We start from the raw sequence: 23,848 nt of genomic DNA on the forward strand, positions 1-23,848 counted from the left end.
GTTAAACTGTATGTAAACTGCTGTATGGTCTTGGCCACCGTGCTGCAGCTTAGTTTCAGGGTCTTGGCAATCTTATTATAGTCTAGGCCATCTTTATGTAGAGCAACAATTCTTTTTTCAGATCCTCAGGGAGTTCTTTGCCATGAGGTGTCATGTTGAACCGGGGAGGGAAAACTGGCTAATTGGGACCAATTTGGATATTTTCACTTAGGGGTGTACTCACTTTTGTTGTCAGCGGTTTAGACATCAATGGCTGTGTGTTGAGTTATTTTGAGGGAACAGCAAATGTACACTATTATACAAGCTGTACACTTACTACTTTACATTGTAGCAAAGTGTCTTTTTTTCGGTGTTGTCACATGAAAAAGTATAAAAAATATTTACAAAAATGTGAGGGGTGTACTCACTTTTGTGAGATACTATACCTGCCATTCATAAAATGCAGAGCAAGGTGTGGAGTCTGTGGTGTACCATGATTTGCTTAAAAAAATAGTTTGTGAAATTGTGCTATCTTCCTACTGGCATTTTTATTTGAAAATTAATAGGGTTTAATTTGTTTTAGACTCTCAATTTTGAAAAAACCCAATATTTTTTACTTTCTGCTATAAAACATACCCAATAATTTTTTTTTTAAATAATCACATTTCTTCATAAATTTAGGCCAATATGTACAGTATTCTGTTACATATTTTTTGTAAAAAATCCAAATAAGCATATATTGATTGGTTTGGGCAAAAGTTATAGTGTCTACAAACTATGGGATAGATTTATGGACTTTTTATTTTTTAAATTGTTTTTACTAGTAATGGCGGCGATCAGTGATTTTTAGTGGAACTGCGACATTGCAGCGGACAAATCCGACACTAAGTGATACTTTTTGGGGACCAGTGACACCAATACAGTGATCAGTGCTAAAAAAATGAACTGTCACTGGATAAATGACACTGGCAGGGAAGGGGTTAACATCAGGGATGAGGGGTTAAGTGTGCTCCTAGGGAGTGCTTTCTAAATGTGGGGGGAGTGGATGCATTGGAGGAAAACAAATATGCATGTTTCTGCTTAGCAGAAACACAAGATCTTCATTTTTCTCCCTCACCGAACCGCAGACTGCCTTGTTTTCATAGGCAAATTGCCGTTCTGCTTTTCCTCAGAACGATCAGAGGGTTCCAGCACCCATCGTGGCCACTGGACCCGCTGACTGGATCCCGGTGAGTCTAATCACAACGGGAGCGGGGCTCTGGTGGCACGCGCCCCAGATGGCGTACATAAAATCACATACAGGTACATCATTTTGTGCAGCCGGGCCGCCTTGCCACAGTATATATGTGGTGGGCGGTCTGGAAGTGGTTAAAGTAGCAGTATGCATCAAGGTATTTTCCTTTACCTGGAGGGTCTTTAAAAGCCAGTTCACACCAAAGTTTCTGCGTCCAAAATTTGTACTGCATTTTTATGCATTCCGATGGGTTTCTGATGCATTCCAGTGCGCATTTTACCCTCTTCTTCATCTCAATTCATCTTCAAGACGTGCATTCTGGTGAGTTTTTGATGCATTTTGCTGCATTCCATACAGAAAAAATGCTACATGTTCTACTTTTGTTGACTGCACTGAAAAGCACTGCACTAGTGTGAACTAGGACCATTGGAGTCCAGGTTAAACACTGTCCATGTATTTTTGATGCAGAATAAAAATTCACTGGGCTACATCTGGTGTGAACCAGTCCTACAGCACAGGACCCTTTCCCAAAGTTGCATCGCAGTTACGTTGCATTGATGTGAGCGGGCATCGGTGAAATGAATGTGATTTCCATTGTGATGTGATGAACTTGCACCAGTGTGAACCAGGCCTAAAGGCATGGGGCAATGTTCACATGCTGCAGAGATGTGAATGTGATTGGGTGAGCACACAGCACAGCAATAAAACACAACACACCAATGCAAATTTGACAGCACTTGCTGACACATTAAATCTGACCCTGACCACTTAATTATGCATCTGTTTTGAGTGGAAATCTGTCTTATCTTCAGTAATAAATCTGTCTTAGATCTTTGCACTTGGCTGCCCAGGAATACAGGGACCCAGGTCTGTAAACCTGTCACAGAGACTTTGCTGAAGTCTGGTTCGTGACTAATCATGTCCCTAATTTTCTTGATACATTTTGCCCAATGTATTTTGCTGTGTTTAGAAATTAAGCAAAATTTATAATGACACAGTGAGTGTGAACAACCTCTGAAAGTGTTGAAATACCTGACACCAGGGTTTGGTAGCTTTTTCCTTTCTACTTGCTTTCTACAGCCAAGGTTCAGAGCAGGATTTGTTTTGCATAGGTACTGATTTGCCACCCCTTCAATGATACGCTTTATTTAAAGAATGAAACCTCACACAAACATATCTCACTAGGAACTTGCAGGGCCTTACACTTGGCCAAACCTGAATTATTTATAGAACTTCAGAGCATCATAAGCAAATGAACGTTTCATGGACACCATGCAAACAAAAAAATTTAAGAGAATGTCCAGCTCTGATTCTACAGTCCCTATTTTACTAGATTGTCAGATGCTCACTGTAGATGACATATTAACTAAGTGCATCCCTTCAAGCCCCGCTAGACCTCCTGTCCCAACCAATGAAAAGGTAACTATGTCACAACGTTTCCAAATGGTGGTAACGAGAGAGTTTAATAGTCCATCGGTAATAAAGAACCTATAGTGTTCAACAATAAATAGAGAAAGGCATGCTATGAAAACTCTAAAGGAAAACAAGAGTGTCATGATCAGGAATACCAATAAAGGTGGTGGGATTGTCATTCAAGACAAACAGAATATATTCTGGAAGCAAAGAGCATTCTAGAGGATAAAACATACTACAAGTTACTAGAGTCTAATCCCCCAATTTCTGTAAGGAATATACCAAATTAAATTGTTAAAGGTTTTTGTCAAATGTTTTGATCATCAGAAAGATCCTATGTACCATACCTTTTATCATCTCCCCAAGGTCCATACATTTCTACCTAAATCTGAATGCCTTATTATTTCTGTCATTAACATTTTAATCTCACACAATACATTGAATATAATCTACAATGATTTGTAAAACATCTCCCCTCATACCCTAAGGACACTTCAGATCTACATAACAACTTGAAAACCATCAACTGGTCTGCCAAATACCATTGGTTAACTTTGGAAGTCTCCTCACTTTATTCAAATATTCCACACGCCAAGGGTCGTGAGCGGGGAGTTCATTTGTGATCGCAGAGACCCTTATGCCTAGAAAACAGATTCTCCTTCAGGCAATCCAATTTATTCTCACACATAACTATTCTTCCTTAATACATTTTTTCTTCAAGTAAGAGGCAGAGCAAAGGGAATCCAGCTTTGCTTCTTTTATATGTAGGGCTTTGAGGAGAAATTCATCATGGCTCCTTCTAATTTGTCTGCTATGAGAATCATATTTTACAGGAGGTAGATTGATGACTTCATAATGGTCTGGGAGTGAAGGGTGATCCAATTCAAATTCTAAGTTTTTGTCTAATAACTACCTTAAATTTGAACAGTTGCCAACACAAGCCATAACTGAGCAATATACCATTTGCGCAGTTCAAAAGTTAGAGAAGAAACAGCACACAGGACACTAATTATTTTAACCAATATGAGATTTTTAAGAAGTGTTTTATTACCAAGGACAATCCAAAAGAACTGATAGAAAGAGCCACGAGGAGAGTAAAATGTTTGACCAAAAGATATGTGCCTTCAAAAAGCCACGACAGAGGAGACTTCTGTTTTTTTACCACTTCTAAGTTTTTTTTTCCAGTGAAAGTATAGTATAGGCACTGTAAGCAAATATGCTTACAGTGCCTATACTAGCCAATCATATTTTATCCCTATTTTTATCATAGTCAGACAAACTAAATATGATTGCTGGTATTGGTTATTTTTATTTTTTTCCTTATTCAGTGTAATTTTTACACTGAATAATAAGGAAAAAGATAAAAATAACCAATATCAGCAATCGGCAATCACATTTCATTGATCTTACTGTGATAAATAAAATAAGGATAAAATATAATTGGCTACTATAGGCACTGTACACATCATTACTGCCTTGTTAAGTAAATATTTTAATGTTATATTAAATAGCATTAAAAATATTTACTTGACAAGGCAGTAATGATGTGTACAATGTAGTAACCCATATTAGTAACCAACCATAATGTAAAGCTATGCCATATTGTTTGGCATGAAAGGAAGCCCTTTGTTTTACCTTAATGCCACACTTTCATTTCGAGAAAGTTTCTTACAAAAGACTGTAAGGCCCAGTTCACACTTGTGCGATGCCAAACATCACACAGGCATCGCATGTAATTCACAGCGCACTGCCGTTCACATTACATGCGATGTCTGTGCGGTGCGATATCAGCCATAGAGATAGTATGGCTGATATCGCACCGCATTCGGTGTAAACACGCACATGACCCTTTTTTCAGTTCGGACCAGAATCGGATCGCATGTGTGTTCACACATATGCGATCCGATTCATGTCCGAACTGTCAGTTCGCAGTGCAATATGCAAGCTGAACTGGGGGTGTCGTTAACAATGTATTGACACTCCCCAGCGATTCGCATATGGCAGTGTGAACTGATATGCGAGTCGGTGCGATGCGGGAACCCGTAGTGCATTCGCAGTTTTCTCGCATCGCACCAGTGTGAACCGGGGCTAAAGCTGAAAAAAATGCTCTGAGTTTATAAAAGGTTAGAGCAGTTACACTAAGGCCCCTTTCACACTGGGGCGGTGGGGGCGTCGGCGGTACAACAGCGCTATTTTTAGCGCTGCTGTACCGTCGTTCTTGCAGCGGTATTCGGCCGCTAGCGGTGCGGTTTTAACCCCTGCTGGCGGCCAAAAAAGGGTTAAAATCCCTCGTACAGCGCGGCTATAGCCGCGGTATTGCCGCGGTATAGCCGCGCTGTCCCATTGATTTCAATGGGCAGGAGCGGTGAATACACCGCTCCTTCACCGCTGCAAAAAAGCGGTTTGCAGGACTTTTTTCACCGCCCTGCCTGCGCACCGCTTCAGTGTGAAAGCCCTCGGGTTTTCACACTGAACAAACAGCGGAGGCTGTTTAGGGGCGGTTTGCAGGCGGTATTTTTAGCGCAATACCGCCTGCAAACCGCCCCAGTGTGAAAGGGGTCTTAATATTTTGTTTCCCTAGTGATGTAAAGCACTTATTTTCCCTTTATGTTTACGTTTCTTTATGTTAATATTGTTAACGTTGTTGTTTATTTTTGTAACTTAATTCTGCATAAAATATTTAACAGTGTAATTTCATGAGATAATTTATGAGGGCGTGTTTGGGGGCGGAATTAGGGGCAAGGCAGGGTAGCGGTTGGATGGGGCAACTAGTGGCGAGTAACTCTTAAGGCCTGTCTAGTAGCTCAGGACTTGACATTTTGAGCCCTGATATACAGTATCTCACAAAAGTGAGTACACCCCTCACATTTTTGTAAATATTTTATTATATATTTTCATGTGACAACACTGAAGAAATAAAACTTAGCTACAATGTAAAGTAGTGAATGTACAGCTTGTATAACAGTGTAAATTTGCTGTCCCCTCAAAAGAACTTAACAAACAGCCATTAATGTCTAAACTACTGACAACAAAAGTGAGTACACCAATTAATGAAAATGTCCAAATTAGGCCCAATTAGCCATTTTCCCTCCCCGGTGTCATGTGACTCATTAGTGTTACAAGGTTTCAAATGTGAATGGGGAGCAGGTGTGTTAAATTTGGTGTTATCGCTCTCACTCTCTCATACTGGTCACTGGAAGTTCAACATGGCACCTCATGGCAAAGAACTCTCTGAGGATCTGAAAAAAAGAATTGTTGCTCTACATAAAGATGGCCTAGGCTATAAGAAGATTGCCAAGACCCTGAAACTGAGCTGCAGCACGGTGGCCAAGACTATACAGCCCTTCAAAAGAACAGGTACCACTCAGAACAGGCCTTGCCATGGTTGACCAAAGAAGTTGAGTGCACATGCTCAGCGTCATATCTAGAGGTTGTCTTTGGGAAATAGACATATGAGTGCTGCCAGCATTGCTGCAAAGGTTGAATGGGTGGGGGGTTATCCTGTCAGTGCTCAGACCATATGCCGCACGCTGCATCCAATTGGTCTGCATGGCTGTCGGCCTAGAAGGAAGCCTCTTCTAAAGATGATGCACAAGAAAGCCCGCAGTTTGCTGAAGACAAACAGACTAAGGACATGGATTACTGGAACCATGTCCTGTGGTCTGATGAGACCAAGATAAAATTATTTGGTTCAGATGGTGTCAAGCGTGTGTGGCAACAATCTGGTGAGGAATAGAAAGACAAGTGTGCCTTGTCTACAGTCAAGAAGTGGTGGGAGTGTCATGGTCTGGGGCTGCATAAGTGCTGCCGAAACTGGGGAGCTACAGTTCATTGAGGGAACCATGAATGCCAACATGTACTGTGACATACTGAAGCAGAGCAAGATCCCCTCCCTTCGGAGACTGGGCCACAGGGCAGTACTCCAACATGATAACAACCCCAAACACACCTCCAAGACAACCACTGCCTTGCTAAAGAAGCTGAGGGTTAAGGTGATGGACTGGCCAAACATGTATCCAGACCTAAACTCTATTAAGCATCTGTGGGGCATCCTCAAATGGAAGGTGGAGGAGCGCAAGGTCTCCAACATCCACCAGCTCCATGATGTCATCATGGAAGAGTGGAAGAGGACTCCAGTGGCAACCTGTGAAGCTATGGTGAACTCCATGCCCAAGAGGGTTAAATCAGTGCTGGAAGTTAATGGTGGCCACACAAAATATTGACACTTTGGGCCCACTTTGGGACACTTAGGGGTGTACTTACCTTTGTTGACAGCAAATTTACACTGTTATACAAGCTGTACACTCCATACTTTACGTTGTAGCAAAGTGTAATTTCTGCAATGTTGTCATAAAGATATAATAAAATATTTACGAGGGGGTGTGAGGGGTGTACTCACTTTTAAGAGATACTGTAACTGTTTTAGAGGTTCAGAGACGTGATTAGAATAAATGAAATCTATAGATAGGAATTAGGAAACATCTTTAGCTACATAGTACTGGCTAAACACCAATCTTCCGCCTATACTTATACTGTTATCCATTATGGCCATTATCAAAGGCATGTAAAGAAAACACTTACTTCTGAAAGCAGTGGGCTGCAGTGAGAATCCAATTCCTGTGAATGAGCGTCCCACCGCAGACGTGAACATACTTCTTACTTCCTCTAGACCGAACCTTATAATAATAATTTTAAAAAAAGACGATAAATCGATTTCATGTAATGATGTATTATACTAACCTACAACAAGTAAATGCAAATTCAGTATTTTGTTTGTCAAAATAAAGCACTATTCAAGTTAGTGTTAACATCTGGTCACACCACTTTAGCACTTTAGATGGTTATATATATACACTATATTGTCAAAAGTATTAAGATGCATGCCTTTACATGCACACGAACTTTAAAGACATCCAAGCCTTAGTCTGTAGGGTTCAATATTGAGTTGGCCTTTCCTTTGTAGCTATAACAGCTTCAACTCTTCTGGAGAGGCTGTCCACAAGGTTTCGGAGTGTGTCTATGGGAATGTTTGACCATTCTTACAGAAGCACATGTGTGAGGTCAGGCACTGATGTTGGATGAGAAGGCCTGGTTCACAGTCTCTGCTCTAATTTATCCCAAAGGTGTTCTACCGGGTTGAGGTCAGGACTCTGTGCAGGCCAGTCAAGTTCCTCCTCCCCAAATTCGCTCATCCACACTATATTGCCAAAAGTATTGGGCCACACCTCCAAATCATTTGGTAAAGGGTGATTAGGGTGTGGAGTTGTTTTTCAGGGCTTAGGCTTGGCCCCTTAGTTCCAGTGAAGGGAACTCTTAAGGTGTCAGCATACTAAGACATTTTGGACAATTTCATGTTCCCAACTTTTTTGGGAACAGTTTGGGGATGGCCCCTTCTTATTTCAACATGACTGCGCACCAGTGCACAAAGCAAAGTCCATAAAGACATGGATGAGCGAGTTTGGGGAGTAGGAACTTGACTGGCCTGCACAGAGTGCTGAACTCAATCCTATAGAACACCTTTGGGATGAATTTGAGTGGAGACTGCAAGCCAAACCTTCTCATCTAACATCAGTGCCTGACCTCACAAATGTGCTTTTGGAAGAATAGTTAAACATTCCAATAGACATACTCCTAAACTGAATATTGAACCCTATGGACTAAGACTGGGATGCCATTAAAGTTGTGCGTGTAAAGGCAGGCATCCCAATACTTTTGACAATATAGTGTATAAGCTAGTGGGATTTGAGCACAGGTATATCTTTTTTCTATTGCATATTCCAGGTTAGTGACCAGACCTGCACCTGTAGCTCTCTTCCAACTTGTATCTATCTGCCCCATATTTGCTATATACCCACTGGAGAATTAGAAGTTTGCAGAGTAGAGACTGGCCAGAGAGGGATTACTTTGAAGCAGTTGGCCAGCTTAAGCATGCACTGCAATGTATGTGAAATAAACATCCCCATTTTATGCAAAGTTTGTTATGCCGCGTACACACGACCGGTTTTGCTGTTGGAATAAACTTCGAAGGTTTCTCCGACGGAACTCCGACGGAATTCCATTCAAGCGCTCTTGCCTACACACGGTCAACTCAAAGTCTGACCAAAGTCCGACCGTCAAGAACGCGGTGACGTACAACACTTACGATGGGACTAGAAAAAGGAAGTTCAATAGCCAGTAGCCAATAGCTTCCGTCTCGTACTTGCTTCAGAGCATGCGTCGTTTTTGGTCCGTCGGAACAGCATACAGACGATCGTTTTTCCCGATAGGAATTGGTTCAGTCGGAAATATTTAGAACATGTTTCATTTCTAGGTCCGTCAGAATTTTCGAAAAAAAAAGTCCGATGAGGCCTACATAATGATTGGAATAGACGATGAAAAGCTTCAGTCGGACATTTTCTGTCGGACATTCCGCTCATGTGAAAAGGCGTATTTATTTATTTAAGGTACTTATATAGCGCCGTCAATTTACGCAGCACTTTACATATACATTGTACATTCACATCAGTCCCTACCCTCAAGGGGCTTACAATCTAAGGTCCCTAACTCACATTCATACATACTAGGGACAATTTAGACAGGATCCAATTAACCTACCAGCATGTCTTTGGAGTGTGGGAGGAAACCGGAGTACCCGGAGGAAACCCACGCAGGCACAGGGAGAACATGCAAACTCCAAGCAGGTAGTGTCGTGGTTGGGATTCGAACCAGTGACCCTTCTTACTGCTAGGCGAGAGTGCTACCACTGCACCACTGTGCCGCCCAATTGCAGTACTATGCAGAGGGTTGATCCAAAATGTATAGTGTTAACATGTGGTCACACCTCTTTAGCTCTGGATGGGTTATATACATGTATAAGCTATTGGGATTTGTGCACAGGTTTATCTTTTTTTCTTTTGCATAGTCCAGTTCAGTGACCAGACCAGTGTCTATCTGCCTCATATTGGCACTATATCTACTGGAGCATTAGCAGTTTGAAGAGCAGGGACTAGTCAGTGAGGAATTACTTTGACACAGTTGGCCACCTTAAACATACAGTATATTGCAATGTATGTAAACTAAACATCCTGTTTTTTTATGCAACGTTTGCTAGAAAGGGTGTATAGCAGTGTGCAGAGGGTTCATCCAGAAATTTTATTGCCCCCATAGCAAGCCACTTGCTATGTGGGCAGATGTGCGGGCTCACTCCTGAGCCCCGTTTGTGTCCATAGACCAGTGATGATGAACCTTGGCACCCCAGATGTTTTGGAACTAGATTTCCCATGATGCTCATGCACTCTGCAGTGTAGTTGAGCATCATGGGAAATGTAGTTCCAAAACATCTGGAATGCCAAGGTTCGCCATCACTGCCATAGAGAAACACACAGTGAGGCTTGGCCCTGCCCCTACCTCAGTGGATTTGATTGAGAGCAGCAGGAGCCAATGGCTACCAGCTCTGGCACACGTGTTAGCAGTCATGTTAGGTAAGGAATAACAGATTCCCATTTTGTCTTGCTCATTCTAAAATATGTGGGTTCTGCATTTGGATATCCAGTATATGAAGCTCACTCATGTAAGTTTCATGCAAATTATATAAATGTATGCAATACAGAGCACTGACTACTCTACAATATGTAAATATACAGTATGTAAATCATTTCCTATACTTTTAACTTACCATTAATGAGCCATTAATGGTCAGTCTAATGCCCCGTACACACGGTCGGACATTGATCGGACATTCCGACAACAAAATCCTAGGATTTTTTCCGATGGATGTTGGCTCAAACTTGTTTTGCATACACACGGTCACACAAAGTTGTCGGAATTTCCGATCGGCAAGAACGCGGTGACGTCAACTACGTACGACGAGACTAGAAAAGGCCAGTTCAGAACCAAGCGCGGCACCCTTTGGGCTCCTTTTGCTAATCTCGTGTTAGTAAAAGTTTGGTGAGAGACGATTCGCGCTTTTTCAGACTCGTGGTTTTCAGATCATTTTCTGCTGTTCAGTTTGTGCTTGTGGGTTTGTATCTGCTCTTCAGTGCGTGCAGCAAGCTACGCGTGACTTTGATTAGTCATTGTGTTCTTGTTCGTTCGTTACTGTTTTTCAGGTCGCTCTTCACAGGCCTTGCTGTTCTTCAGTGCGTTCTGTTACTTCGTTCTGAGCAGCCGACCGTTTTCTAGCCATGTTGCGTATACGTACTCCTCGTAGAGTTCGTGCTGTGCGGGGGCTTGGTGTTGGGGTCCTGACCTTGACACAAGTCCAGTCCATGAACAGGGTGGGGAGGAGTTCATGGACCAAGAATTGGTTGCTTCAGCGTGACCAGTTCTCTCATATGCCTTTGCTCCGTGAGATCTGTGAGAATAATCCTGTTGATTTCAGGAACTTTCTCCGGATGACGGACCCCGTTTTTCACCGTTTGTTGGCTTCGCTGACCCCCTATATCAGCAGGCAGGATACCTGCATGAGGCAAGCCATCACTCCGGAGCAGAGGTTAGTCGCTACCCTGCGGTACTTGGTGACGGGGAGAGGCCTGCAGGACTTGAAGTTCTCCACAGGCATCTCCCCCCAGTCTCTGGGTATCATTATCCCAGAGACCTGTTCTGCCATCATCCAGGTCCTGCAGAAGGAGTATATTAAGGTATCCTTTAATATCACATTTTATTATATATAATGTTTGATAATATGTTGTATTTCTTTCCTCATTCCCTAATTACCATGATTGTAATATGCTGTGAATGTCCCCTTTGTCCTCATGCATGCTGGATTTTTATGTAATTATTTTTGTTGTCCTTCATACATATTTGCCTTCACTTACCTCCCCAGCATGGCCTCCTGCCCCTATATTCACCTCATGTAGTCACTTAACAATGTATTTTATCAGCTCCATAGTAGTGCTTTACCCTAAATACCCCCTAAAATGTTTATAAATGTGATTTGTGCTTTAAACTCAGGCAGAGGCTTTTTTTGGGGGGTCCCCAAATCATTTAGAACCCTTCCTCCCCCCAACTGCTAAGTCAGCTGATTACAATTCTCTATCTATCCTCAATCATCTATCTGCTGACTTTGCCAAACCCATACACACTATACCCATCTCTTTTGTGGTCATATTTATGGATGAATTCCCCAAAGCATGTAGTGCAAGGGCCTGCCTGTATACTTTCAAATGGTACTGTTTAAAGTTTTTGTACCCTATTATTATCTTGCTAGGTAATAGCAGAATGTCCAAATGTGCTCAAATGTGTACAGTGTGTATTTATATCTTTGTATTATGACACTTCTTACCTGTCCAGTGGGCTGCCAATAGTGTAACTAAGGAGGGGCTGTTCCAAGTAATACCCATTATTTAGGCATTCATCTCTCAATGAAGTGGAGAGGGTTACCTGTCCAAGAGTCCCCCCCCCCCCTATAATGTTAGAAATGGCCCATGAGAGGGGGGGGGGAATCTGATAGGTGTACCTTATACTTTGGTCTTAAAATATTCCCATTAATAAATGTTATCTTGATGTTGGCCAGGAAGTTTTGTGTCTAATCTGCTTTCCATGTTTATGTGCAAAAAGACTAATTTTTTTTTTGTTTTCCTCAACAGTTTCCTTCCACGCCACAGGAATGGCAGACTGTGGCCTCCCACTTTGCCTAGCGGTGGGACTTTCCTAACTGCGGAGGGGCAATTGATGGGAAACACGTCCACATCTTCCCACCCCCCAACTCGGGGTCGTACTATTATAATTATAAGGGGTTCAATAGTATTGTGATGTTGGCGGTGGTGTCAGCTAATTACGAGTTCCTGTATGTGGACGTGGGGAAGAATGGCCGGATGTCCGATGGTGGAGTCATCGCCCAGACGGAGTTTTACAGGCGTCTCCAGAATGGCAGCTTGGACTTGCCACCTCCAGAAGACAATGTGGAAGGACTCCCATTCGTCTTCTTTGCGGATGAAGCATTTGCGCTGGGGGACCATCTTATGCGGCCATTCCCGATGAGAACCCTCACCCCGGACCAGAGGGTTTTTAATTATTGGCTGGCCAGAGCCAGAAGAGTGGTGAGAACACATTTGGAATCATGGCCAGCCGGTTCCGCCTATTTCTTACGCCCATACATATGGCGGAGTATAAACTGAATCATATTATCCTGGCGTGCTGTGTTCTACATAACTTTTTACGTCAACATTCTGCCAACTATGCTGGCTCAGTTGGGCCTGAGGCCGGAATTCTAAATGAAACAACCCTGACGGCGCTTGAAAGTGGCCGTCCTGGCTTGCCCTCCCTCAGTGCCCATGATGTACGGCTAAGATACCTTGAGTTCTTTGCGGGTAGGGGGACCATCAATATGCCAGACAATGTGTGAAACCTTTATCAAATAAAAAAACAAATTAAGCAAATCTTTGTTGACATTTACTGCTTGTGTTTGTTTTAGCTGACCCTGACAGAAATGTGGTGAGTCCGGAAAATGGCGTGATTGTGTAACCTTACAAAGCACTGTTGGGTGTTATTTACTAAGGGCAAAGACACTTTGCACTACAAGTACACTTGCAACTGCACTGAAACTGCACTTGTAGTGCAAAGTGGATTGGCCCTTATTAAATAACCCCCATTGTCACATAAAGCAGCAATTGGAGCACCACAAAAGTGTTGTAGCGTTGAGACAATTATCCACACATTCTTGATTAAAACAATCTTTTTAATACCAGCACAATCACATGTGCATTTAGAAAAGGTTTTTTAAAACAAACCAACATGTTTGTTGTATAACAATTTTTGGGGTGGCATTAGAAAAAGTACAAATGTCCATTTAAGATAAAACAGGCATGTGTAAAACCAACAAGAAAGACACAAATCTTGAACTTACAAAGTTCACATATGGTAGAACTTGAAGGCAATATCAGACATGAGTATTTAGGAACTGTGTTTGATATTGCGTTCAGATAGGGTGAAGTCACCCCCGGAAAAGCCAAATTTTGAAGATGCACACCAATTTACGAATGTCATCATGTGCTAGCTGCCATCACGGGGGATCAAGGGACGTGTTTTGGGGGTGCAACCCCTTCCTCACTGCTACTTTATTATTGAGGAAGGGGTTGCACCCCCAAAACGCGTCCATTGATCTCCCGTGATGGCAGATAGCACATGTTGGCACACTGTGTGCATCCTCAAAATTTGGCTTTTCTACAATTTGCGCAAAAACTTTAAAATTGTAGTACACCATAAAAGAAAGGGCTTTGGAGGGTTTTTAAACTCTCCCCAAAACATCAATGATGTTTTTATTTTTATTAATAACATCATTGATATTTTTGGTGATATTTTCCAAGGCAACATTACACCCCATGATCTCCCCAATCAGGATCTGGGCACTTTCCGAGGTGAAAAGATCAGGATCCACGACATCACGATCACCTAAAAAGAGAGAAACCAAAAAAAAACATGTATTATAAATATGCCGGCATCCATCTCTTACCTGAGCCTGTGGTTGCAGACACTCACCTGTTGTGGTGACTAGTTCCACCACGTTTTCTTCCTCCTGCTCTTCTTGTGTTGGGGGTATTTCCCCTTCTTCCAGAGGTGGGGGGTCTCTGGTCTCCTCGGATGAGGGGTGTCCTCCGAGTCTTTTCTCCCCCATGTGAAACAAAAAAGGTATACTTAGCACACAGATATTTGATGGCAGAACTAGAAATATGAAACATTGCTTGGAAGTGGGGTACAATTGTCTATTTTGGCAGAGTTCCAAGATGTATAATTTGTATTGTTCTTTGTCAAGCTTCAATACTTTACCTGTCTTGTACAAGCTTCACAGATGGAGACCCCCCTATAGTATACACTGGAGCACCTGTGTGGGCCCCCTAACAAAAAGGGTGTTCTTGTGTCCCACACTAGTGCTCCAGCGTCCAGATGTGAAAACTGCTGCTGAGTGTCCTCTCCTTACACAGAATCTAGTTTGCATTTCATTCTAGTAACAAACACATCTACACAACCAAATTAGTTTCATACAAGTAGCCCCTAAAAAATGTGGTCAAATGCATATGGCAAAAACAATGGTGTTTTATAGTCCGAAAGAAAAATGTTTGATACGAACAAATAATGTGCCCATGAACATGAAAGTTGCCATTTTAAACTGTACAACAGTTCTTAGAAGCACATGGAGCAGCACGAACGTAATAAACACAAAAAGAATAGGAACACAGGACAACTACTTACTTTTTTGCAGCACAATCCGGATCTTTCTGTACTGCTCGTGTTCTCTTAATTTCAGGTCCGACCACCGCTTCCAGAGCTGATCTTTCGATCGTCGTACCCCGAAATTCCGGTGCAGACTCCTGACCACTTTCGCCATTATCTTGGCCTTTCTGACATTGGGGTTGGGATAAGGTCCATACTTCCCGTCATAGTCGGCCTTCTTCAGGGTGTCGACCATCTCCAACATCTCCCCAAAGGACATATTTGAGGCCTTAAATCTTCTCCTTCTGGATCCAGACGTTTCAGGCTCCAGCCTTTCCTCCTCCTCCTCCTCGTTGCTGTAATTAGCACGCACCTGCTGTGTCTCTGCCATGTGCTCTTCCCCCACTGCGCCGAACAAAAAGGGGCGGGGAATAGACTAGAAAGAACGTCAGGGGCGGGCGGAATTACATGCATGCGCAGTGTGTATAAAGCGTGACACGCATGCGTAGTACGTACGGTCTGTGAGCGGAGGAGGGAGTGTCGGAGGCACCGATCGTGATAACGAAGGTAAGAGCCAAACTTGGGCCTATACTGCTTCTAGATTGAGGCCTATATTGTAACAAGATTAGTAGAATTTAGCCTGACATTAGGGTTTGCCTTGTGTTGTGTCTTGCAGAGAAAATGGATGGCTTCAAGGATCACAATTTCCTCCCCCTGTTCATAGACAAATACAGGGAGGTGCCCTGTCTGTGGCAGGTGATATTATAATAATAAACAAAAGAGGCAGGCAGCGCTGGAGAAACTGCTGGAGTTGGTGACGCCGGTGGTCCCCACAGCAACCATCCCCTATTTAAAAACCAAAATTGGTGGCCTGAGGAGCACTTATCTTAGGGAGCGCAAGAAGGTCACGGATTCCCAGAGGTCCGGAGCTGCAGCAGATGATGTTTATGTCCCCAGGTTGTGGTACTACGAGAGACTGCGATTTCTGTCAGACCACACTGAAGTCAGGGAATCCCTCTCTACTCTTCCTTCCACTCTTTCTTCCACCCCAGCTGAGGCTTCCGATGTCCAACCTGGGCCTTCCAGCCAGGAAGAAGTGGAGAAGCCCAGCTTGAATCAGGTATAGCATTCTTCTACAGATTTCTGGTCAATAAATAAATGATGTTTACTAGATGTTATTATTGATCACTAATTGCTGATTGAAAAAAGTGTTTTACATATCAATAGACAGTAGTGGGCACAAAAATTTGGGACAAGAATGAAAAATGCTGAGCTCAGAATGATCATCAGTTATATTTGTTAACATTCAATTTGCAACAGTCAGGAGGTGACAATTGTGAGTGATTGATGAATAAAAAAATAAAACTATGTCCCTTTTTCATACACAGGAAGACCTCAGCCAGGAGGAGGCTGTGGAATGTGGCAGCCAGGAGGAGGCGGGGGTTAGTGGCAGCCAGAAGGAGGCGGGGCTAAGTGTCAGCCAGGAGAAGCCTGGGACCAGTCGCAGCCTGACAGAATCGCAGGTTCCTCCCCTCTGCCTTCCATACAAAAGAGCGAGGAAGGCGACTCACATGCAGGATTCAGCACTCAGGCTCATTCAGGAGGCTTCTGCGTCCCTCAGAGCCTTACCCACTCCTGAAGAGGCCTTTGCCTGCATGGCTGCCACCAAACTGAAGTGCATGCAGGAGGGTCAACACCTCATGTGTGAGCAACTTATTTATAAAGTCCTAACTAAGGGGGTGAGTGGTGAAATCACACCCAAGACCGACGTGATTGAGTTGGACCATCCTCCTCCTGCTCCTCCTCCTCCTGCTGCCACAACTCCACCACCAGAGCCACAGCGTGGAAGGAAGCATGGAAGGAAGACCAGAGAGTGATGACCCTGGGTTCAGTCTGGTCTGGCCAAAGATGCAGTCTCTTGTATGACCACAGCCTGGGGACATAGATGTCATCTGCTGCTTTCCGGATCTCTGGACCAGACCGCACTCCCTTAGATATGGACTCCTCAGGCCACCAATTTTGCTTGAAAATAATTGATGTGTGCCCTGGGGGCCAAAGGCTTCACCCATTTCAGCTGTTTCTCCAAAGTTGCCTCCCTCTTTGTTTAGTTGTGAGCCCTTAATAAAGGAATTTTTTGTTCAATTATACTCGCCTATGTGTGTTTTCCTTCAAAAAGGACAGTTTGTTTGTGAGGATTCAGGTACATTTCAAAATACAATGTGAAATTAACAAGGGACACCAACACCAAACAATCTCCTACAGATTAAATAATATAAGATATCAATGGTGTTGTGGTAACTTGACACACAAAACACACACAAAAATATTCTGGAGTAAAACACAACAAAAACAACAATAAACACACAGCCTTGAAAAAAAAAAACCCAAAAAATACAAAACCAGCCTGGAAGAAAACCAAAAAAATTGAAAAACAACCAAAAACAAATTTGGTCAGATGTGACAAATCTAAATATATTGAGGGAATCACAATAAATAATAAAGAAAGAAGTTTGTGAGATGTCTGTGTGAATATGAGCAGCAAAAGGACTTCATTCTTCTCCCATTATAAAGAAGAAGAGAGTGCGTTGTATTAAACTATTTTTGACATTGCAGCGTGACGAAAGTGCTGTATCCATTCCGAACGCTAATTTTACCCGACCGAGCTGTTCTGTCTTGGAATTTCTTCTGAGCATGCGTGGCACTTTGTGCGTCGGAACAGGCCACACTCGGTCGGAATTGACGCGATCGGATTTTGTTGTCGTAAAATTTTATAGCCTGCTCTCAAACTTTGTGTGTCGGAAAATCCGATGGAAAATGTCCGATGGAGCCCACACACGGTTGGAATGTCCGACAACACGCTCCGATCGGACATCGGGGCATAAGGCTGTGTACACACGACTGGACTTTCGACGGACTGAATCATGCCGGACTTTTCAACAGACTTTTGACGGACTTTTCGACGGACTTCCGTCGAATCAGACTTGTCTACACACAATCATACCAAAGTCCGACGGATAAGACCGTGATGATGTACGACCGGACTAAAATAAGGAAGTTCATAGCCAGTAGCCAATAGCTACCCTAGCGCCGGTTTTCGTCCATCGGACTAGCATACAGACAAACGGATTTTTCGACTGGACTCGAGTCCTTCAGAAAGATTTGAAACATGTTCAAAATCTAAAGTTCGTCAGATTTTCGACAGAAAAGGTCAGCTGCAGGTCCGATGAAGCCCACACACGGTCGGATTGTCCGACGGATTTGTTCTGTCGGACAAGTTTGGTCGAAAAGTCCGTCCGTGTGTACACGGCATTAGATTTTTTAGTTAATGTATTAAATACCAGCAATGCTTGCTAACATTTATGAGCAATAATTCTTATCTATCAGAGCTTGTATGGCAGCAAATCAGGTAGATTCCTGCTGTCATGTCTTTAGTGTACAGTAGAGCATGTATTTAGTTGTAACACTTTACCTGCTCATGCCCTACAGTTTTTATACATGAGACTTGCAATTGTTTCACAATTGGATCTACTCCCATTGGGCATGAAAGTAATAGAAATTAGAAAAATCATGTATAATGCAGCGCGATAACTATAAAATGATATAAAGGGGATATTTTTAAAGACGTTTGCCCTGTGTATAAAGCATAGCCACCACAGATTTTTTTTATAAAATTAAATGCTATCCTATAGTGACAGCTGTCCTTAGAACAGAACCTATATTTTTATTTTTTTATTTCTTTAAGTAAAAAATAAAAAAACAGAGTAGGTTACCAACCTCTTTCTGGTTAACTTATTTCAGGGGCTATTTGGACCAATTCATATGTGTGCTGGTAAGGATTAAGCTAAAGTAAAAGGTAAACTTTTTTCTTTTTTCATTTTGCATAGATTTTGGATAGATTAACTTAAGCTTATAAGCCTGTCAGTTTGTATCTGTAACCCGCTGGGGAAATTCCTCCTCACTTCCTGACCCATAGCCAAAACAGGAAGTGAAAGGAAATCCCTCTAAAGCGAGGGAATCTCTGGTTGTCACTCAAATAAGTGTTCCTATTTGAAGATTTCCCCACTATTGCTGTTATGGAGATAGGGAGAGCAGCGCTTCACATTCAGTGTGGTGGTGAAGTTTGGAAATTTCCAGAAGGAATTTTTAGGTGCTGCTTGGTTGCAGTGGTGTATTTTGTCCTGAGATTTAACACCAATGTCCATTAGAGTATAAATAATTAAAATGTAAACTAATTGTTTGTTCTATACATTTGTCAATTTTGGAAATCAGCTTCATAACAAGCTCAGCACACACCAAAAGTTCATCAAACCATAAAACTAACAACAAATTGTACCTGCAAGGAAACCTGCCAAGGCCAGGAGAACGGGCGTACTTCATTTCCAGACACAATCCTTCCTGCTGTGTTTTGTTGAAAAAATGCAACTCCACAATCTGCTGGCCAGTCTGAAAAAAGCAAGTAAATGCAAATAATATAGCTAATATATTTTCTACACAACGCATTTTGTACCAACATTTCAAAATTATTTTTCCTTTGCAATTTACAAGTGCTGTGATTTTCTAAAACCATAAAAATATTTAAAATTAGTTTCCTTGCAGCCTGGCAAAACCGTGTGCACTTTTTACACTGTATGTGCGCACAACATTCTTAGAAATTATATTTTCTGTTTTTTTTTGGCACTGAGCTAAGAGGCTATATAGTACCCAAAGGGTTTGTTAAAGAGTTTGGTGGAGGACTTGGTGGGAATCGGGGGGGGGGGGAACTCCCACACATTTTTTTACAATCCCCAGCTCTTTTGTGTACATGGCAAGAGATTCTCTTCATCTGTACCAGGACCTTATCCCAGATGAGGATCTGATCTAAATGTTAATTGGGGACTGCCACAGAAAAAACTAATCAGCATGGTGGTTTCCCATAATTCATGCCAGACCCGTCAGCTCTAGTACGAATATTAAAGGGGGACCATAACAAAAAAAACAGCATGAGTCTCCCCCAAAATTCCATACCCCCAAAATTCCATACTTAACGGAGCATCCAGCCTGGCAGGCCAGGAAACGGGGAAGGGAGAGCCATACCAGGCCACTTGTCCTCAACATGAGGGGGGTACCTTGAAGAGGACAAGGGCCTCTTCCCCAAAAGAAAAAACCCAACACCCAAACCTGATGATGTCACTCACCAAATGACAGCTTCTCGAGCTGCCATCAAAATAAATAGGGACGGGGGTAGGGATAGAAGTAACATCATTGCATAAATATGGCTATGGCCATATGTGGGCTGTTTTATTGCCCAAATGTGGCCATATTTAGGCAATGATGTCACCCCTGTCCCTGCTCTTTACCTTATTATTATTTGCACAGAGCAGCCCAGATCCTCCTCTTCTGGGATCCCCACTGGTGCTCCTGGCTCCTCCTACCTTCTGAGTTCCCTCATAGCAAGCCGTTTGCTATGGGGACACTCATGCAGGCTCAATCCCATACAATGTGGCTCAGCCCCACACCCTGCTCCCTTATCTCTGGATTTGATTGACAGTAGCATGAGCTAATGACTCCTGCTGCTCTCACTGAGTCCAGTGAGGAGGGAGAGAGAGAGCACTGCTGCTGCTCTTGGGCACATCGCTGGATCGAGATCAGGCTCTACTAAGTATTTTAGGGGAGAGGGGCGTGTTGCTATGTATATTTTTGGGTGAGTTTATAGCATATTTATTTGTTAAGTGTTAGATTTTTAGACCACGTGCTGTTTTAAGAAGCTAAGGCTCCCCCTATTGATATGCAAATGAACCAGTTGTACTGGTTTATGAGCCAAGCAGAGGAAGTTCTTTACAGGACATGATGTAGAGGAAGTTAGGGGGAGGGGAGGGGAGAACTTTGAACAGGCATGTGGTGAGACAAAGGATAGAATTGTTTTGGAAGATAAAGGAACAACATGTGTGCTGGAAGACTTTGGCGGAAACAGATGTTTCGTGTTAGACTCCAGAAGATTAATCCATCATACAGAAGCTGAGTAGCTGTTTAGTATATTTATTGCATACATATTGTACATGCTTATTTGCTAGTAGGGTAGTCAGCTTGTGCATGTTGTAGGCATATTTTGTTATACTTTGCATGCTTTGAAGTGTGTATCCTGCAGTTGTATGCGCGGCTTTTCTGTTTAGTAAAAGTATTAATACACTACAGAGGGAGATGCACGCAAAAGTTTTTTTGCCTTAATGCAGAGAATGCATTAACATACAAAGCCTTTCCAACCACTTTAAATTTCCCCAACAGGAGCAATGACAGCAATAAAAGGGAAATTTGTATACTCACCTTTCCGTTATTTTCCTTTCCTGACGCATCTTCATGGCAGTACACACACTGGGTTGTGACTCCGCCCCCACAACCTAACAGAATTGGTTAACTATAAATTTGAAGGCAAAGGCACCCCACATTCTCTGTAACTATCACCTAGAGGAGGGTGGGATGCTGTGTGCTGCCGTGAAGATGCGTCAGGAAAGTAAAATTACGGAATAATGAGTATACAATTTTCCGTTTTCCTGACGCATCATGGCAGCACACACATACTGGAAAATAACTCGCCAGTCGGGTGAGTACAAGGAAAAAAGTAACATTCATTAAATCAAATAGCAGTAGAATTGGATCTTCAGAACTCTACTGTAGATAATTGGGCCGAGTCCACCCTATAGTGAGACATTAAAGTGTGCCTGGAGGACCAGGTTGCTGCCTTGCAGATTGTTTCTGGGGAAACCCTGCAATACGCTGCTCCTGAAGCTGCCACTGCCCTCGTTGAGTGAGCTCTAATGCCTCCAGGTATTGGTCAATTTTGAATGCCGTAGGTTTTTTGATTGACTTGCCCAGCCATGATGCGATGGTGCGAGATGACGCCATATGACCTTTCCTACTCTCACCAAAAGATTGTTTGTTTTCCTAAAGGAGGCTGTAGCTGTCAGATAGTTGCTAATGGAAGATTTTACATCCAAGGCATGAGGTTGACCTTGATCGTTGGAGAAGACTGGAAGATTGATCTCCTGACTGTTAATGAAAAGATGTTGTCACCTTCGGAATAAAGTGGTCTGAAGGTTTCAATACTACCCTGTCTGGGTAAAATACCATGTAGGGTTCTGTGATCATTAGCACTTGCATCTCTGATACTCTCTTTGCTGAAGTGATGGCGATGAGAAAAGTTAATTTCAATGTTAAGTTCCACAGAGCGATAGAGTCAGCTGGATGAAAGGGAGAATTTTAAAGTGCGTTCAAGACTACTGATAAGTCCTATGCTGAAAATGTTGGTGTTTTAGAAGGCCTGATTTTCACACATGCCCTCATGAACTGTATTAGAAGGGGATGAGGTGCCCATCTGAAGCCTGTCTTAGTAGATAAGGCTGACACTTGCACCTTCAGGGTAAATGAACTTAAACCTTTATTTAGACCTGTTTGAAGAAATTCTAGAATCTGAGGCATGGATCCCAGTTATTTTGTTGAGCCATGGATGAAAATCTCTCCCCTATTTTGTCGTAAGTGGCGTTAGTGGTATTCTTCCTAGCCTGAAGCAAAGTAGAAACGAGTTCCTGGGAACAGCCCAGTTCTAGGAGCCTATTCCTATCAACTTCCTTGCCATTAGGTGTAATCTCTCTGAAGCCGGATGAAAGAACTGCCCCTGGTAAAATAGATCCTGAGTCACCGGAAGGGGTAGGGGGTCTTCTACACTGAGCTGCAGCAATGTCGTAAACTACAGTCTCCTCGGACAGAATGTAATCACTGCTATTACTAATGCTGATGACTTCCTGAGTCTGGAAAGGAACCTCGTGATTAGCGGAGTCGTGGAAAAATGTACCCCAGATGAAAGTTCAATGGGTAAAGAAGGCAGTCCACTCCTTCCGCTGATGGAAAAGCTGTCCTCGACAGGAACCACCGGCACTTGGTGTTCATCGGTGTTGCGGCCAGGTCGATGTCCGGAGTTCCCCAAGTTTTGGTCAAGAGACTGAAGACTTGGTTGTTCAAAGACCACTCGTTGTTCGACAGGAAATCTCTGCTCAAACAATCAGCTAGTAGGTTCTGAGTTGGAACATACACAGCTCATAGGTCCACCAGGAACTAGCCCACTCCAACATGGGGCAAACCTCCTCCAATAATGTCTTGCTTCTGGTGCCCCCCGCCTCTAAATGTATGCAACCGCAACTTTGTTGTCAATTCAAATTAGGACATTTTTCCCCTTCAAGGATGATCCGAAGGCTAGTAGGGCTTGAAAAGCTGCTCTGAGCTCCAGAATATTCTACACCAAGCTTTGCGCCTGAAATTGCCATTGACCCTGGGCTGCTTGGTTCCGGTAGTGAGCCCCCCAACCTTCCTGGCTGGTATCTGAAGTGATCACTTCTGGCTCTGGGGGAACTATGGGTCTGTGCTTGCTGAGGTTGAAGACATGCATCCACCACCAAATTGACTGTTTCACACCCTTGTGAATGGAAATTGTCTGAAGCATTGATGCTTCATCCCACTGATTGAGAAATGAGGTTTGCAGTGTTATCATGTGCCACTGTGCCCATTGGATAATTGGCAGAGTGGATGACATGGAACCCAGAATGCTCAAACAGGCTGTGGCCGGAAGGAAGGCTGATGTTAGCACCCTCCTGAACTTCCGGATTAATGGATCTACCTTCTCCAGAGGTAATTGGACCTTGTTCGATAGTGTATTCAACTCTGTCCCAAGGAAGAACATGTTCTGAGTTGGCTGCAAGTTGCTCTTTTTCCAGTTGATCAACCAACCGAAATTCTGGAGTGTGGCGATTAGTATGTAAAATCTCTGGAATTCAGGATGAATAGGCACATGCAGATAGACGTCCAATAAATCTATGGAAAGCATCCAGTCGCCTAAGTTTATTTCTGACAGTATTGACTGGAGGCTTTAGATCCATCACGGGACACAGATCTCCAGTTTTCTTCTTTACCAGAAATAGGGGAGAGTAATAAACCAACCCTCTTTGGAATGTTGGAACCTCCAGGATTGCTCCTTTTTGTACTAACTCCAGCAGATATTTGAGCAGCACCTTCCTCTTTTCTGGGGATGACGGTAACCTGGTTGATTGAAAGTGATTTCCTGGTAAA

The 23,848-nt window shown here is 42.9% G+C and overlaps 1 protein-coding gene across 1 annotated transcript in view; it reads right to left on the reverse strand.

The window, feature by feature from the left end:
• LOC141106277 (elastase-1-like) overlaps window positions 1–23,848 on the reverse strand; it is a 68,791-nt gene that overhangs the window by 18,465 nt on the left and 26,478 nt on the right. Inside the window, exons 2-3 of the mRNA XM_073596917.1 lie at window positions 19,089–19,198; window positions 7,208–7,302 (exon numbers count right to left, since the gene is read on the reverse strand). Of these exons, the coding sequence (XP_073453018.1) occupies window positions 7,208–7,302; window positions 19,089–19,198 (205 nt within the window). The remainder of the gene's footprint in view (window positions 1–7,207; window positions 7,303–19,088; window positions 19,199–23,848) is intronic.

This window comes from Aquarana catesbeiana, linkage group LG08 (genome assembly GCF_042186555.1).
Source record: "Aquarana catesbeiana isolate 2022-GZ linkage group LG08, ASM4218655v1, whole genome shotgun sequence".
In the NCBI taxonomy this organism is placed as follows: domain Eukaryota; kingdom Metazoa; phylum Chordata; class Amphibia; order Anura; family Ranidae; genus Aquarana; species Aquarana catesbeiana.